Source organism: Vitis vinifera, chromosome 5, assembly GCF_030704535.1.
Source record: "Vitis vinifera cultivar Pinot Noir 40024 chromosome 5, ASM3070453v1".
Taxonomy (NCBI): domain Eukaryota; kingdom Viridiplantae; phylum Streptophyta; class Magnoliopsida; order Vitales; family Vitaceae; genus Vitis; species Vitis vinifera.
In genome coordinates this window covers 860,624-876,008 of record NC_081809.1, presented here as the reverse complement: position 1 = coordinate 876,008, position 15,385 = coordinate 860,624, and the positions used below count along the sequence as shown (strand labels likewise).

At 35.3% G+C, this 15,385-nt stretch overlaps 2 protein-coding genes across 5 annotated transcripts; both read left to right on the top strand.

Annotated features, from left to right (window-relative positions):
• Positions 1 to 1,137: 1,137 nt before the first annotated feature.
• On the top strand, positions 1,138 to 6,129 carry LOC100249978 (putative beta-D-xylosidase). 2 transcript variants are annotated; one of them, XM_002276315.5, is made up of 7 exons: positions 1,138 to 1,645; positions 3,209 to 3,487; positions 3,582 to 3,751; positions 3,845 to 3,942; positions 4,124 to 4,474; positions 4,629 to 5,042; positions 5,141 to 6,129. In XM_002276315.5, exons 1-7 carry the CDS (start codon positions 1,250 to 1,252, stop codon positions 5,743 to 5,745), a joined length of 2,313 nt encoding a protein of 770 aa, XP_002276351.1. In that variant the 5' UTR covers positions 1,138 to 1,249; the 3' UTR covers positions 5,746 to 6,129. The 2 variants fall into 2 exon arrangements, with proteins under 2 accessions (XP_002276351.1, XP_019075797.1); XM_019220252.2 differs by lacking the exon at positions 1,138 to 1,645 and adding an exon at positions 2,688 to 2,779.
• Positions 6,130 to 10,123: 3,994 nt separating this feature from the next.
• LOC100255126 (uncharacterized) lies at positions 10,124 to 14,688 on the top strand. 3 transcript variants are annotated; one of them, XM_002276169.4, is made up of 7 exons: positions 10,124 to 10,330; positions 10,544 to 10,607; positions 13,764 to 13,826; positions 13,938 to 13,985; positions 14,206 to 14,268; positions 14,372 to 14,434; positions 14,534 to 14,688. In XM_002276169.4, exons 2-7 carry the CDS (start codon positions 10,554 to 10,556, stop codon positions 14,540 to 14,542), a joined length of 300 nt encoding a protein of 99 aa, XP_002276205.1. In that variant the 5' UTR covers positions 10,124 to 10,330; positions 10,544 to 10,553; the 3' UTR covers positions 14,543 to 14,688. The 3 variants fall into 3 exon arrangements, with proteins under 3 accessions (XP_002276205.1, XP_059592685.1, XP_002276228.1); XM_002276192.4 differs by having other exon boundaries at positions 10,146 to 10,440; XM_059736702.1 differs by having other exon boundaries at positions 10,138 to 10,330; positions 14,372 to 14,688.
• Positions 14,689 to 15,385: the final 697 nt, after the last annotated feature.

Genomic DNA, 15,385 nt, shown 5'->3' with positions numbered 1-15,385 from the left:
TTTAAAAAAAAATTATTTTTGAACATGTTACAAAAAAAAAAAAAAATCTATAAAATTTTAAGTTAAATGTGAAATGATAAATTCAAAGATTACACTAACTTTTTAAAAGTTAAATGATAAATGTTTTTTTTGGATTGATTTATTTTAGCATTTCTTTATTTATTCAATCTAAAAAAAGAGGCTTAGATTTTGAATTAATACATTTTTTGCTTTAATTTAAACAACCCAAACAAGCCTAAACTTTTATTCCTTCAATTTATAAGCACAAAGAGGGTGGAACATGACTTTGAAATTAACCTATAGTCATGAAACTTTATCTTAAGATTTTTAATTCCTTTAATTGATACAACACAAAGAAGATTGCATTTGTAAAATAATTTAAAGAAAAAAAAAATACCATACACCAAAATAAATTATACGTATTGAAAAAGAAAAAGGTAAGATCCTCCTTTAGATATTTTTTTTTTATTTTTAAAAATAAAAATAGAAGTGAATCATATTTAGAAACATAGGAACTTTTACTTGATATTTAAAAGATGATAAGTTTTAAAAAATATTTAAAAAATTAAGAATTTGTTTAACCGTATTTTTTAAACTTGTTTTTAACAATAATTTTTAAACCGGTCAAGTAAAACTAATTCCTACTTGTTTTCTATTTCACTTTGACGATTAAATAATCTTAGAAATGTTTAAAAATAATTTTATGTTTTTAAAAATAGAAAATCGTTGTTAAATCATACGATCAAATATATTCTAATTTATTACCTCTAATTTTAAAAAATAAAAGGTATTTTATGTTAATGATTTTAAATTTTATACACAAATTATTTATATCTTTTTTAAAAGTATGTGGAGATTTTTTTAAAATAAAAACAAAATCAATAAATACCATGATGTTAAAATCTCTTTAAAAAAATCTCTTAAAAATACGGTAGCTTAAAAATCTCTTTAAAAAAGAAAATCCAACAAAGTGGGGCCAACCATGGCTGCCAACTGATGATTAGCCAGAGGAGAGATTCCCTAGTCCGTGACCCCATTTTCCGTCTATCCAAACAGGGGCATTACAGCCATTTTCCCTTTACTCTACGTGATTGCCTAATATGCGTGTTACATTCACTCATCACTCTCCATCTCCACACCCCCATCGACGTGTAAACCCAATCATCTACACCATCATTCTCTTCTCTCTATAGTCTATATATACCCACACCCCCTCCCCCCTTTTCTCACACAAGAACAACTAAAAAAGATGTCTTACACCCAATTCTCAGTTCTTCTTCTTCTCCTAGCAGCTCTTCTCTGCTCATTCGCAGAAGCTCGAGAGCCTTTCGCATGCGACCCACGAAATGGGGTCACCAGAAACTTGCCTTTCTGTAGAGTATCTCTGCCAATCCAAGAGAGAGCCAGAGACCTAGTTGGAAGGTTGACATTGCAGGAGAAGATAAGGCTGCTGGTGAACAATGCCATAGACGTGCCCAGGCTGGGGATTAAGGGATACGAGTGGTGGTCGGAGGCTCTTCATGGGGTCTCCAACGTGGGTCCCGGCACCAAGTTCGGCGGCAGCTTCCCCGGCGCCACCAGCTTCCCTCAGGTCATCACCACCGCCGCTTCCTTCAACGCTTCTCTCTGGGAAGAGATCGGACGGGTATGGCTTCTTTGTTTTCTCTTCATTTTTTTGCCATTTTCCGTGTTCATTAATTTCAACATTTTATTATTATTATTTTAAGATTTTCGATTCTTTAGCATAGGAAATTCCTTGGTGGTTTCCACTGTCTCTCTGGGATTGAGCCTTGAGGACCACATAAGAGGCCAAAATTTTCAAGCTAGAGACCCGTGATTGGAAAAAAGAGTGGTATGATGGAGAAAATGGACTTAAGACTAAGAAAATAATTTCAACCCGGAAAATATTCTTAATTTTAAAGTCTATCCATAGTTCTCGTGACTACTTTTCTTTTCCTCTCTCAAAAATGTTTTAATTATTTTATTGTTTGGCGCACGTTTAAGTTTAATACATCCAACCTAAAATAACTAGGATTTTGAATATTATTTTTTCCAATTTTTTTTTTTTAATTTTAATATAAGAACATGCCATGAAGGCTGATTTTATTCAAAAACGAACAAGAAATCCAAGGCCAAAATTGTATTTCACCCACACTATTATTTTGGTGGTCCATTGTCATCTTAAATGGGCATGCCGCTATCAGAAAAGTATAGGTATGTCTACATGAGCAAGTTGGAGAGGAAGGAGCCCATGCTTACGTTTGTTATTCCACAAATATATATATATATATTTTTTTTTTTTTATACAAACAATAATAATAATAGTTGAAGGCTTGTAGGTGAAGCGATGAGACAGGGCTTGTGTATTTTTTGTAATGGAGAGTTTGGTAGGTGGAAGTGGACGTGTAGGGCAGGCCTCATCTAGTCATGTGTACATATTTTTAGTCATAAATGTCAGGAAGAATATGCAGAGATTGTTGAGTCATGGCTTATCCAAAACCTTTTCATGGTAGTTTTCACTTCTCTCATATAATTGATAATTCCTTTCACTTAAATAAATAAGTGCCCTTTTGGCTTTAGATAAAAATTAATAATTCAATTCGATATTATTATTATTTTAAATTATAAACTTTTTTAAGCAAAATTCTGAAATGATATAAATGTTTTTGTTGAGTCTATGATTACAGTTGAGAGAAGACTTATGATGGAGTTTGAAGATGTTGATTTTTGAGCTCTGGGCCCATGCCAAATTCAAATTGCTTGAAACCTATACAATATGGTATTTGATTCACTATGAAGATGCTGGTTTCATAATTGTTAACTACAAAAAAACAAAGAAAAGTTCTCTTGCCTTCTTCCACTTTTGATCCGCATGCTATTATTATGTGTACCGTCATCTAATAATTTAAATTTGGTTGTGGACTTCTAATGAGCTGGATTGTATATTCTACCGTTGCGGATTCAATATCCTATAATTTTCCTAAAATAATTATTGCAAGTTGTACTTTCCCATCATGGCGGGGACAACCAAGCTCAGCCCCACAATGTGTTGGTTGCAAGCTGCAACGTCCAAGTCAGAGTAGTTGATTCCTGGGACTTTAATCAGGAATAGAATTAATCTGACCTTTTCATGACACAATTCCAAAGTGTTGACGAAAACTGCCTTCGATTTTTATGGGACTTGAACATTTTTAGTGTGTATGTCCAGGTGGTGTCCGATGAAGCAAGAGCAATGTACAATGGTGGAATGGCTGGTCTTACGTATTGGAGCCCGAACGTGAACATATTCAGAGACCCCAGATGGGGCCGAGGGCAGGAGACTCCAGGCGAAGACCCCGCCGTGGCCGCAAAGTATGCAGCGGCGTACGTAAGAGGTCTCCAAGGCAATGCCCGAGACAGATTGAAGGTAGCCGCATGTTGTAAGCACTACACCGCCTACGACCTTGATCACTGGGGCGGCATCGATCGATTCCATTTCAACGCCAGAGTAAGCAACAACTTAATTCCCAATGATAAAACCCGAAAATTGATCGAAACCATGCATTCCTGGTATGATTTTCCCAAATTCCATGGTGGTGTAGGTTAGCAAGCAGGACTTGGAGGACACGTATGATGTTCCGTTCAAGGCGTGCGTGGTGGAGGGGAATGTTGCCAGTGTGATGTGCTCGTACAATCAGGTGAACGGGAAGCCCACATGCGCTGATCCTCATCTCCTCCGCGACACCATCCGCGGCGAGTGGAAACTCAATGGGTGAGTCACTGACTCGGTGGCCATCACATCTCAAAGCCTAGGGATTTAACTTATGAATTTCGGAACGTAACTCTCTTCTTTTACGTGGGACAGATACATAGTCTCGGACTGTGACTCGGTCGGGGTCTTCTACGATGAACAACACTACACTGCAACACCTGAAGAAGCTGCTGCTGTTGCCATTAAAGCTGGTTAGTAATCTTGATTGGAAACTGTTTTTAAAAATAGTTACCGTGAAAATGGTTTCAAACATGATAAAGCGAGAAAATTGTTTTTATATTTGAATTTCCAAAAATAATTTTATTTTTTAAATAGACCCAATTCTCTCAACTCCGTAGTATCTAATTACTTTGTATATGTGAGTTTCTGTAGGTTTGGATTTGGACTGTGGGCCGTTTCTTGCGATCCACACAGAGGCGGCCATAAGGGGAGGGAAGCTGACCGAGGCCGATGTAAATGGGGCCTTAATGAATACAATTTCGGTCCAGATGAGATTGGGAATGTTTGATGGGGAGCCTTCGGCCCAGCCCTACGGGAATCTGGGCCCAAGGGATGTTTGCACTCCGGCCCACCAGCAGTTAGCCCTTGAGGCGGCCCGACAAGGCATTGTTCTGGTTCAGAATCGTGGGCCAGCCCTGCCACTGTCCACGAGCCGTCACCGGACTATTGCTGTTATTGGGCCCAATTCTGATGTTACCGAAACCATGATTGGGAACTATGCCGGTAAGTCGATTACATTGGGTTAATCTTTGCTCCGGAACATTTACATACAAAATCAAGAGCATTTCTAAAGAAGCAATTGGATGAATCCATTAGAAAAAATCATAGTATTTATTAGGTTTATTCTAGTATAACTCATTATTGACACTATGTGCAGGTGTTGCATGTGGTTACACAACTCCCCTGCAGGGAATTGGGAGATATGCAAGGACAATTCACCAGGCAGGTTGCTCGGGAGTTGCCTGCAGAGACGACCAGCAATTCGGAGCGGCGGTGGCTGCTGCTCGGCAGGCTGATGCTACAGTCCTAGTGATGGGATTGGACCAATCCATTGAAGCAGAATTCAGAGACAGGGTGGACATCCTCTTGCCTGGCCGCCAACAGGAGCTCGTATCAAAGGTAGCCGTGGCCTCCAGAGGCCCAACCGTGCTGGTCTTGATGTCTGGTGGCCCTATTGATGTGTCGTTCGCTAAGAACGATCCCCGCATTGCAGCAATCATCTGGGTGGGTTATCCTGGCCAAGCCGGAGGAACTGCCATTGCTGATGTTTTGTTTGGAAGAACCAATCCAGGTAGACTTTTTCTTCTTTCACAGGAATGTGATCATACTCAAACATATATATTTATATATATACCGGTTGATTGTATGTATTGGGTTTTTGAATATCAGGAGGGAAGCTGCCTGTAACATGGTACCCGCAGAGCTACCTACGAAAGGCGCCAATGACGAACATGGCGATGAGGGCAATCCCTTCAAGAGGGTACCCTGGGAGGACCTACCGTTTCTACAATGGCCCAGTGGTGTTCCCCTTTGGACATGGCCTGAGTTACTCCACTTTTGCCCACTCTTTAGCCCAAGCTCCGACCACCGTTTCAGTCTCCCTCGCCAGCCTCCAAACCATCAAGAACTCAACCATAGTGAGCAGCGGAGCAATCAGGATCAGCCACGCCAACTGCAACACACAGCCACTGGGCTTCCACATTGATGTGAAGAACACTGGGACCATGGATGGGTCTCACACACTTCTCCTCTTCTCCACTCCACCCCCTGGAACATGGTCTCCCAACAAGCGGTTACTGGCTTTTGAGAAAGTTCATGTGGGGGCAGGGTCTCAGGAGAGGGTGAGATTTGATGTTCATGTCTGCAAACACCTCTCTGTAGTAGACCACTTTGGAATTCATAGAATTCCAATGGGTGAACACCATTTTCACATTGGAGATCTCAAGCATTCCATCTCCCTCCAAGCAACTTTGGAGGAGATCAAATCCAAGTAAATACCAGGAACTGATCATCACCATACCAATTAAAAAAAAAACAGAAGGAAAATTAAGGAGAAGAAGCCATAATGGCATATCTCTATATATCAGTAGGAGATGAAAAAGACTCAAAGGAGTCCCACTACAAATGTAAAAATGACGAGATCAGGTTCTCAGGCACTAAAACCAAAGCCAAAAGACAATTAATAGAATAGGGATTGAGTGGAATTTAGACAAAATTGGTGAGTGAAAGCAATAAATTATGCTAGAAACTAGCTTAAACCCAGTGTTTTCTCTTGTACCTTGCCTCCCAATTGTCCAGTATCGTTGTGTATTGCTCCAAAATGGGCTGTAAAATAAACTCTTGATTACAGTTTCTATGCAGATTTGTTGTTCCTCTTATGGGCTTCCTACTAAGCTAAATATTTTAATTATGTCATTTTTTTTTCCTTCTAGAATGAATCTTTCACTCTTTGCCTTTCAATGAATCCTTAAGTCTATCCCTGGGATAAGTATCAATGGGAAAAGGACTGTCTTGGTGGGTGGATGGTATCAAACCCAGTAATCCCTGTGGGCAAGCAGATGTCAGATTCTAAATGCCACGGGTCAATGGTCTGGATGCTTATGCCTTATTTGGAAAGTGTTTTTAAAAATATTTCCAAAAACAGTTTTTAAGATCTAATATTTTTTGGTAACTTGAAATTTTCTTAATTTGCTTTTTATATTTTTAAAAATAATTTTTATATGTTGTGTTTTATTTTTAATTAACTTTTAAATTTATATAATTATTTTTAATTAGTCATAAGAAAAAAAAATAAAAATAATTAAAAAATGTTATTTGAAAACATATTATTTTTATTTTTAAAACTAAAAAATTATTTTTTATTTTGGAGAATAGAAAAACGTTTTGAAAAATATTTATCAAAATAAAATCTTATATATTTTTTTTTCAAAAGTTTGTTAAATATTATTTATTGAAGGTAAAGTTAATTTACATTCTTCGGGTTTTGATAAAATATAGTTAGTTATTATAAATTTAAAATTTTATTAAATACCTTCTTTATTTTGAATTAAAATAAATAATAATAAAATTATGGATGGAAAAGAATAGGAAACATATGTGAGGAAATTTTAAATTTAGGGTAATGATACGTATTTAAGTCAAATATCGGGGAGTAGAATGAAATTAATCGAACTCTTCTAAGAATAGCTAGTGAGGTTGGAGCGTGGCTTCTTTAACATGAGTGACTTTTAAAAGCGTACGTCATGCCACGATGGTTGGTGAGGTGTCAAGGGCTTGTTTGTTTCTTTCACAATTCCTTTTAAATTTTAGACAATTTTACTAGTTTTGGGTCAAAATGGCTCATTTATTAAAAAAAATATAAGATGTAACCACTTTTTTAAATTTATGTTCAAATTGGTTTTTTTGATGCCACATAGATGTTATGTTATAATTTTTTTTTCATTATTTTAGTTATCAATTGAGGTTTTAATTAAAATGATGAAAAAAAATATTTTTTTATGATATGACTATATGACACTAAAGATGCCAATTTGAAAATAAGTTTTAAAAGATGGTTACATCTTATATATATATTTTTTAATAAATGGGTCATTTTGACTCAAAACTCAAATTTTACGGTTCATTTTTTTTACTTTATCGTTTTTAACGACTTTAATAAAAAAATTAAACATGTGAAATCATTTTTAATTATAAAAAGAAATAAAAGAATTAATTTTATAAATTTTTTAACATGTAGAATCAACATTAAATAAAAATTTAATACTGTATGATTTTTAGATATTTATAAATCAGAAATAGCTTAAATATTTAATTATATTTAATCTGATAATTTAATTTTTAATATGAATATTTAGATATTCTTATTAAAAATTTGTGCCGGCAAGTTATTTTTTTATATTTTTTTAATAAAAATTTTGCTTAAAATAAGCTGATTTTGACATCCTCAAGTCAACCTATTTTGCTTTTGAATTGAGCTGACTTTGCTATAAATATGATAAAATTAAATTGACTTAATCAAAAGTCAACCATATTGGGCTCACACATGTACAGCTGAGTTCAGCCCAAATTTTAGATTTAAAATAATAATAATAATTAAAATATGATCTTGTTATGGTCCAAAGCCCAAGGAGGTGAGACAGAAATTGAACGTTAGGAAAAAAATAATTATAAAAATGTTATTTGAAAACATATTATTTTTATTTTTAAAACTAAAAGAAATATTTTTTTTTTATTTTGGAAAATAAAAAACTGTTTTGAAAAATATTTATCAAAATAAAATCTTATATATTTTTCAAAAGTTTGTTAAATATTATTTATTGAAGGTAAAGTTCATTTACATTCTTCGGGTTTTGATAAAATATAGTTAGTTATTGTAAATTTAAAATTGTATTAAATATTTTTTTTTTTTTTGAATCAAAATAAATAAGAATAAAATTATGGATGGAAAATAATAGGAAACATATGTGACGAAATTTTAAATTTAGGGTAATGATATGTATTTAAGTCAAATATTAGGGAGTAGAATGAAATTAATCGAACTCTTCTAAGAATAGCTAGTGAGGTTGGAGCGGGGCTTCTTTAACATGAGTGACGTTATGCGTGTGGCTCTTCTTTTAAAAGCGTACGTCATGCCACGATGGTTGGTGAGGTGTCAAGGGCTCGTTTGTTTCTTTCACAATTCCTTTTAAAATTTAGACAATTTTACGAGATTTGGGTCAAAATGGCTCATTTATTAAAAAAAAAAATATAAGATGTAATCATTTTTTGAAATTTATGTTCAAATTGACCTTCTTTGATGCCATGTAGATGTTATGTCATAAATTTTTTTTTTTTTTAATATTTTAGTTATCAATTGAGACTTTAACTAAAATGATAAAAATTTCAAAAGGTGGTTACATCTTTTATATATATATATATATATTTTTTTTTTTTAATAAATGAATCATTTTGACTAAAAACTCCAATTTTATAGCTCAAAAGGTGGTTACATCTTATATATATATTTTTAATAAATGGGTCATTTTGACTCAAAACTCTAATTTTACAGATAGTTCTTTTTAGCTTATCATTTTTAACGATATTAATAAAAAAAAAACATGTAAAATCATTTTTTCTTATAAAAAGAAATAAAAGAATTAATTTTATAAATATTTTTAACACATAGAATCAACATTAAATAAAAATTTAATATTGAATGATTTTTAGATATTTATAAATTAGAAATAACTTAAATATTTAATTATATTTAATCTGATGTGGATTTAAGTTAAATTTAATTTTTAATATGAATATTTAGATATTCTTATTAAAAATTTGTGCCGGCAAGTTATTTTTTTTTTATATTTTTTTTAATAAAAATTTTGCTTAAAATAAGCTGATTTTGACATGCTCAAGTCTACCTATTGTGCTTTTGAATGGAGCTGACTTTGCTAAAAATATGATAATATTAAATTGACTTAATCAGAAGTCAACCATATTGGGCTCACACATGTACAGCAGAACTCAGCCCAAATTTTAGATTTAAAATAATAATAATAATTAAAATATGATCTTGTTATGGTCCAAAGCCCAAGGATGTGAGACAGAAATTGAACCGTTGGGAACATTAATAGATTTATTGTGAAGTCTGATGAGTGGATAAATCAGTGTGACATGGACACTCTTATATTTATCATCCTCGTCATAAAAATGTGTGCTTTATTTTCCATATGGGTTTTAAATAATGTAATTTCCTACAAATAAATAAAAATAATAAATTAGTAATATAAATGCTAATATTTTCTCCTTAATAGCATACGTGGACAAAATAGAAATAAACATAAATAGAATATAAAAATCATTTTTGTTCTTAAAATTTTTTGCTTTATTTTCCATATGGGTTTTAAATAAGGTTATTTCCTACAAGTAAAAAGAAATAAAAAAGAAAAAAATTTGTAATTAGGTAGTAATATAAATATTAATATTTTCTCCTTAAAAACATAATTGTACAAAATAGAATATACAAAATCATTTTTGTTTTTAAAATTTTCTTTTATAATTTATTTTTATTTTTGTTTTTAATTTGATAAAATTTAATGGTACTTTTAAAAAAAAAAATTTGTTATACCTGAATGATCCTAATCTCAATATTTATATAGTCGTTGTTTGATAAATAAAGTTAAAGCAACTTAGCATTTTTCATCATTATGATTAATGATTAATTAATGTACAATTTGTTTCAATTTTTTTTTTCTTCTTTTGGAATTTTGTTAGTGTCGGTAAGGAGGGGTGAGGGGCACGTGAGGAAGAGAAGGGCGTGGGATGTTTGGGGGAAATGGGGCCCTCCTGATAGAGAAATACTAACAGCTTTAAACGGAACTTCTCTACCGCTCTTCACTCCCTCTCTCCTCCACCCCTTGTGCTTTGCTTCTTAGTTTTACTTCCAAATTCTCTTCCCATAATTCCCATATATCTCCTAGTATCCTTATCTAACCCCCGCACTCCACCCCCCTCTTCTCTCTCTTCTCTTTTCTTTTTCTCTTTCCCCTTTCTCCCCCCCCCCCTTCTCTTTCCTCACTTGTCCTTTATCTCTTCTTCAAGGTATTCTCAGATTCCCTCTCCCTTGTTTTCTTCTTCTTGTCCGCTATTTATTTGCGGAATTGGGTGTTCTAGTTGCAACTTTCCTTTCACTTCCTGCCCCGGAAGAAATTGTAATTGCGGAATTGTTTTTGTTCTTAGTGTTTCTTATGGTTTTCAGTTATATTCGGAGGATTTTGGGTTTGGGTATGAAGTTTCTGTTGGTTTGATTCACAGGAGGGTTTTCATGGCGGATTGCAACAGGGGAGACGGCTTCTTTCCTTCTTCCCAAGATCACGAGGTACCCCGCAATTCAACTCTTTCTTTTTCTTGGTTTCTTTACAGGGAAATTTTTTTTTTTTTTCTGATTTGTTTCTGAATTTGGTGAATTATGTTACCGAATTTCCCGGAAAACTAATTCCTGAAAATATGTAAATGCCATGTGATGAGGAGGGGATGAGTTTAGTGGGCTTCACCGTATGGGCTGGCCCATTTCTGTGAGCGGCGCGGCCTATGATGTAATGTGGGTCACGTTTAACCCGTGATCAGAGATCTAAGTGTGGTGGTTGCATGCCAAAGGAGACGTGTCTATGGCGTACGATACACATGGCAAACATGCGATCATTATTTTTTATTTGTTTGTTTTTTTTAAAAAATTAAATTTTTGTTAATTTACTTATTACTTGCATTTTTTGTGGTGACTTCTGTGTATGGGCCGAAATGGTGGAGATATTTTGAGGATGGGTCAGGCCCAAAGAGGCGGTTGTCCGGATCTTAAGATCTGGGTGGGATCCGTTGGGATGGGGAAATCACGTGTGGAGGGCTCCAGGGTAGTACTGTAGGTGGTCCCATAAGTCACGGCTGTGAAGCCTGTGATACGTACACATCAGATACATTCTTGAAAAATGTCGGCAGCAGTGTACGGTACAACAGTATCACAGAGTACACGAACAAGGATGGCTGTTTGTCAGCTGGTTCACGTGGACCTTGTCTTGTGAATGAAATCACTTATTTGCCCCTGAACTGAGCAACACCTCATGTGAGCTTTAGACAGACCCCCTTTGCTGCAAATGGAGATTAATTTTGGGGATCTGAACTCTTTTCTTCTTCTTCTTCTTCTTCCGGTTTTTTATTTTATTTTATTATTTTATTATTATTTTTAAAGCATATAATAGTCATTATTATTATTTTTCATTTTGAAAAGGATATTTAGTCAAGAGGATAAAGATAGTTCCTAATTAGAAAGTTATAGTGATATATATGGCTTACTCTATAGCCAACAAGATATGATAATGGATATTGGGAAGAATAGAGAAAAGATGGGAGCATTGGAAGGAAAAAAAAAATGGATGATAGTTTTATTCAAATGGGATTTAATTTTCTTTTGTGTTTTAAGGACTATTTTATCCTTTTTAATTAAATATCCTTTTTATCCCATGCTATAATTACAATCATTTTCTGATTAAGACACATAAATTTCTTGCCTTGATAGTCAATTTTATGTACCTAATGTTCCCATGTGAACCTATGTGCTTACAATATGTGTTGTAATGTGAAATTTTGGATTTTTCAAATGGTTCTCTGTTTGCATGACTTAGGGTGTCTTGCTTCACTAGATGCACTTCTTTGCATTGACGTACTCCTTAGGTTGAAATTTGAAATTTATGCATGGCACACTTACCCCCCCTTAGTGGATGCTCTCAATGTGGATGTTCATTTGTGGTAAGAAGCGTGCATATCACCTTTAAGAGGGAGAGGATACTTGTTGAACGAAGGGAGAAGGTCACCTTGTTTACACATAAAGGAGGGGAGAGGGTTAACCCCTTTGGTTTTTAGAGGTAACCCCTTACAGCCTCCATATGCTTTATGCCCCTCGTGTATTTAATATATATTCGACCTCCCTTGTAGGGATGACATTGACTTGACTTACATAGCATAGGGATGACATTGAGCCAACCCTCTTGACAAGAGTGTTGTTGAGTCGAGCCCCCTTGTATGAGTAGCATTGAGTCAACACTCCCCATAAGGGTGATGTTGACTTGCCCCACCCCTTGTATGTTGATGTTGATCCTTCTTGCAGATGGTAACAACAGACAACCCCTGGCCCTTGAGGCTTGGCTCACATGGTAAAGGGATGCAGAGGGTTTATGGGAGGTTTCAGGTTCAAGTGCCAAAGGGGACAAAGATTTACCTATAAAAAAAAAACAAAAAAAACCCTCATTCCATGATGGCATTTGCCCCTACTTTATATTGCTCCATTATCTCTTCACTTAGTGCCCACACTCTTTCAAAGATGTCTCACTAAAGATGTGATTCGTACTTCATATATTTGATGGTGGGGGTTTGCCTTCTTGCCATTGGGTTCATAAAGTAGGTTGAGGGCCTTGGTTTGGTGGATGGAACCAGACACTTGTAAAGCTGGGATAAGCCGTTTTACTTGCTTTAGGCAAATTGAGAGAATGGAGAATGTGCCATTAAGGGACTTACTACCATTGATTGCCATGTCTCACTGTGAGCATCGAAATGCCAGTTGAAGGGGTCATTGATACAAGCTTATGGAGGCCTCCAATTGGCCTCGTTGACCAATAGGGTTGAACCTTGGCCTGTTATATAGAAGGCCCTAGAGTCCAGTTATAAAGAGAGAACAAGATTAAGATCACTTTAAACTTAGGCTTCTGAAGAGTTCTTTAGTCCATCTCTAAGGGTCTTCCCTTATGTGCTCCTTAGTACTCCATTCTCACTCTAGGACCATTCCTCTTAGTTTGTTTTGCTCTTCCCTCAAGCCTCGAGACCTATTTATTTAACAATAGCAATTGATTTTAAAACATTCACATGACTAAGAAGAAGGTATCAGATTAATGGGTATTGTATAATCTTGCTACTAAATATACTAATGGAAAGTGCCATCCTATGATATCAAAGTCCCCATTTTTAGCTTGAATGGGATGTGTAAAGATATGAACAGTTTGAGGATTTTTTTTTTTTTCAGTTTTGTTCATTCATGATTGAGATTGAGTAGGGATATGATTCTACTTTACCACCATGGAATAATCCAATGAAAATATCTTCTTTCTTCTCCTTCTTTGGCAGCTAACATGTTCCCATTTGGGCCTTTCCGGGATCTTATTTGTGTGCTCCTCATTTGTCTGGGTTTCACACTGTGTCTTAGTCATTTCCTAATATAATTTTTCTACATTTTCTTTTTATGCTAGCTGAAGTTTCCATCAAAATTTCCAAGGCCATTTTCCCCATTTGAATTTATAACTACAATATAAACATTAACAACTCTCATATCATTGAGTCTGCTACTTGTGTTGACATGGTGTATGATCATGATGTTTGGTGAATAAGCTTTCCATGGACTTTTTTTCCTACCTTTTTCAACCTGTTACACACCATGCATTGTCATATGCTATATATAAATTTATAATCCTTCTATATAATGTGCAAATTATAGGCAACATCCGAGGTGAAGAAATATGGAGGACTTGCGCCAAAGAAGAAGCCTCTGATTTCGAAGGTAAGCAAAACTTTTCCCTCACCCCTCTTTGGATTTCAGTCTCTTTTGTATGCTTCATTTGAACACCTGAAAGTAGAATCAAACCCGTACAAATTCATAAATATGTTGCAGGATAATGAACGTGCCTTCTTTGATTCAGCAGACTGGGCATTATGCAAGGTATTTGCCCCAAAAAAACTTAAAATAAATTCTTCTTTTTTGATTTGGATAGACATCAATCTTCATATAATTCGGAGCAAAGTTCCCCTTTACCTCAAAAGGTTTGCTAGTGATTATCGTAAACTTGAATCTAGGACTGAATATAATAAACATAGGGGTAGATAGTTGCCCATTTGTTGAACTTGATCTCAAATACCTTTTTTCCCCTTCCCCTGAACAGCAAGGTGCAGGAATGAACCAAAAATCAACAGTGGCCGTAGAGACATTGCGCCCAAAGTTACAGGTATTAAATGGAACACCAATACAATCCCAACCTATCTCGATCTGTTCTACAGTTTATGATGAGTTGATTGTTTATGTAATCAAATCAAACCGACAATCTGCAGAGAACGCCACACCAACGGCTCCCCCCTCGAAGACCTGCTTGTACTTCTGGCCGTGATAGCCTCGTGAGTTCTCACTTCTCAAAATCAGACCTCATGCATAGCTTAAAAAGACATGAAAATCATATCGACGAAGACATTTAAGTTGAATGGATGATTTTGCAGGTGGAGTAGAATCCGGGCAAGGTCTCAACCGAGTGGTTAAATGTGATAGAATGGCAGCCCCACACGTTGTACATTCATGACATTGCACACATTCCATTTGGCTGATTGAATGCTTTGAACGTTGAGTTTCTGTTAATAAAATAAGTCTTCCAATATGAGAAATGAGTAGCAGTAGCTTAAACACGTTGGGCATACCATTATCCATTGTTGACATTGTTAGTTTATAGTACTCCATGGACCATAATGGATTGCCTTCCTGAGCTCCTGATAAAGAATACCATAGGAGCCCATGGGCTTCAATTCTGGAGACACCCAGAACAATTATGTAGCACGGGGGCTCTGTTCCACAGGGAAGTTGAAGTGGAGTGTAATCATGTGAGAAAGTTTTTTACAGGGAATTGTCAGCATTTGGATATGAACACACAAGGAAAAAAAATTTGTCTCCTAAACTCCTGATATAAAGTGGAAACAGAGGCATTCATTAACCAAATAAAAGGCGAATCAAGCCATGTTTTGGTCAGGGTATAAGGTTCATCAACCTCATTTTTTCCACCCAAATTGGCGGCTCTTGCTTATGCTACACACTTGTTGAAACTCCTGATGCAACACTCTGTTGAGTGAAGAAACGGAAGTGATCTCCTCCAATTTCGTTTCATACAGTCCACGTTTCTTCACAATTCTTTTTTTTTTTTTTTTTTTTTTTTTTTTTTTTTTTTGATAACCGTGGATGTCCGGGTCAGCTTACGCACACCTCGACTAATCCCACGGGGTCCTGAAGTTAACGACCGGGTAAACCTCCAGTGGCCCTGAGGGGACTCGAACTGGTGACCATTGGGGAGCAAACCCAAGGCC

Bases quoted from the DNA above. Each gene is read 5' to 3' on its own strand.
- LOC100249978 (XM_002276315.5), top strand. From the start codon at position 1,250: ATGTCTTACACCCAATTCTCAGTTCTTCTTCTTCTCCTAGCAGCTCTT. The intron at 1,646-3,208 runs GTATGGCTTCTT...GTGTATGTCCAG, and splicing joins TCTGGGAAGAGATCGGACGG to GTGGTGTCCGATGAAGCAAG. The intron at 3,943-4,123 runs GTTAGTAATCTT...GAGTTTCTGTAG, and splicing joins TGCTGTTGCCATTAAAGCTG to GTTTGGATTTGGACTGTGGG.
- LOC100255126 (XM_059736702.1), top strand. From the start codon at position 10,554: ATGGCGGATTGCAACAGGGGAGACGGCTTCTTTCCTTCTTCCCAAGAT. The intron at 13,827-13,937 runs GTAAGCAAAACT...AATATGTTGCAG, and splicing joins AGAAGCCTCTGATTTCGAAG to GATAATGAACGTGCCTTCTT. The intron at 13,986-14,205 runs GTATTTGCCCCA...TCCCCTGAACAG, and splicing joins CAGACTGGGCATTATGCAAG to CAAGGTGCAGGAATGAACCA.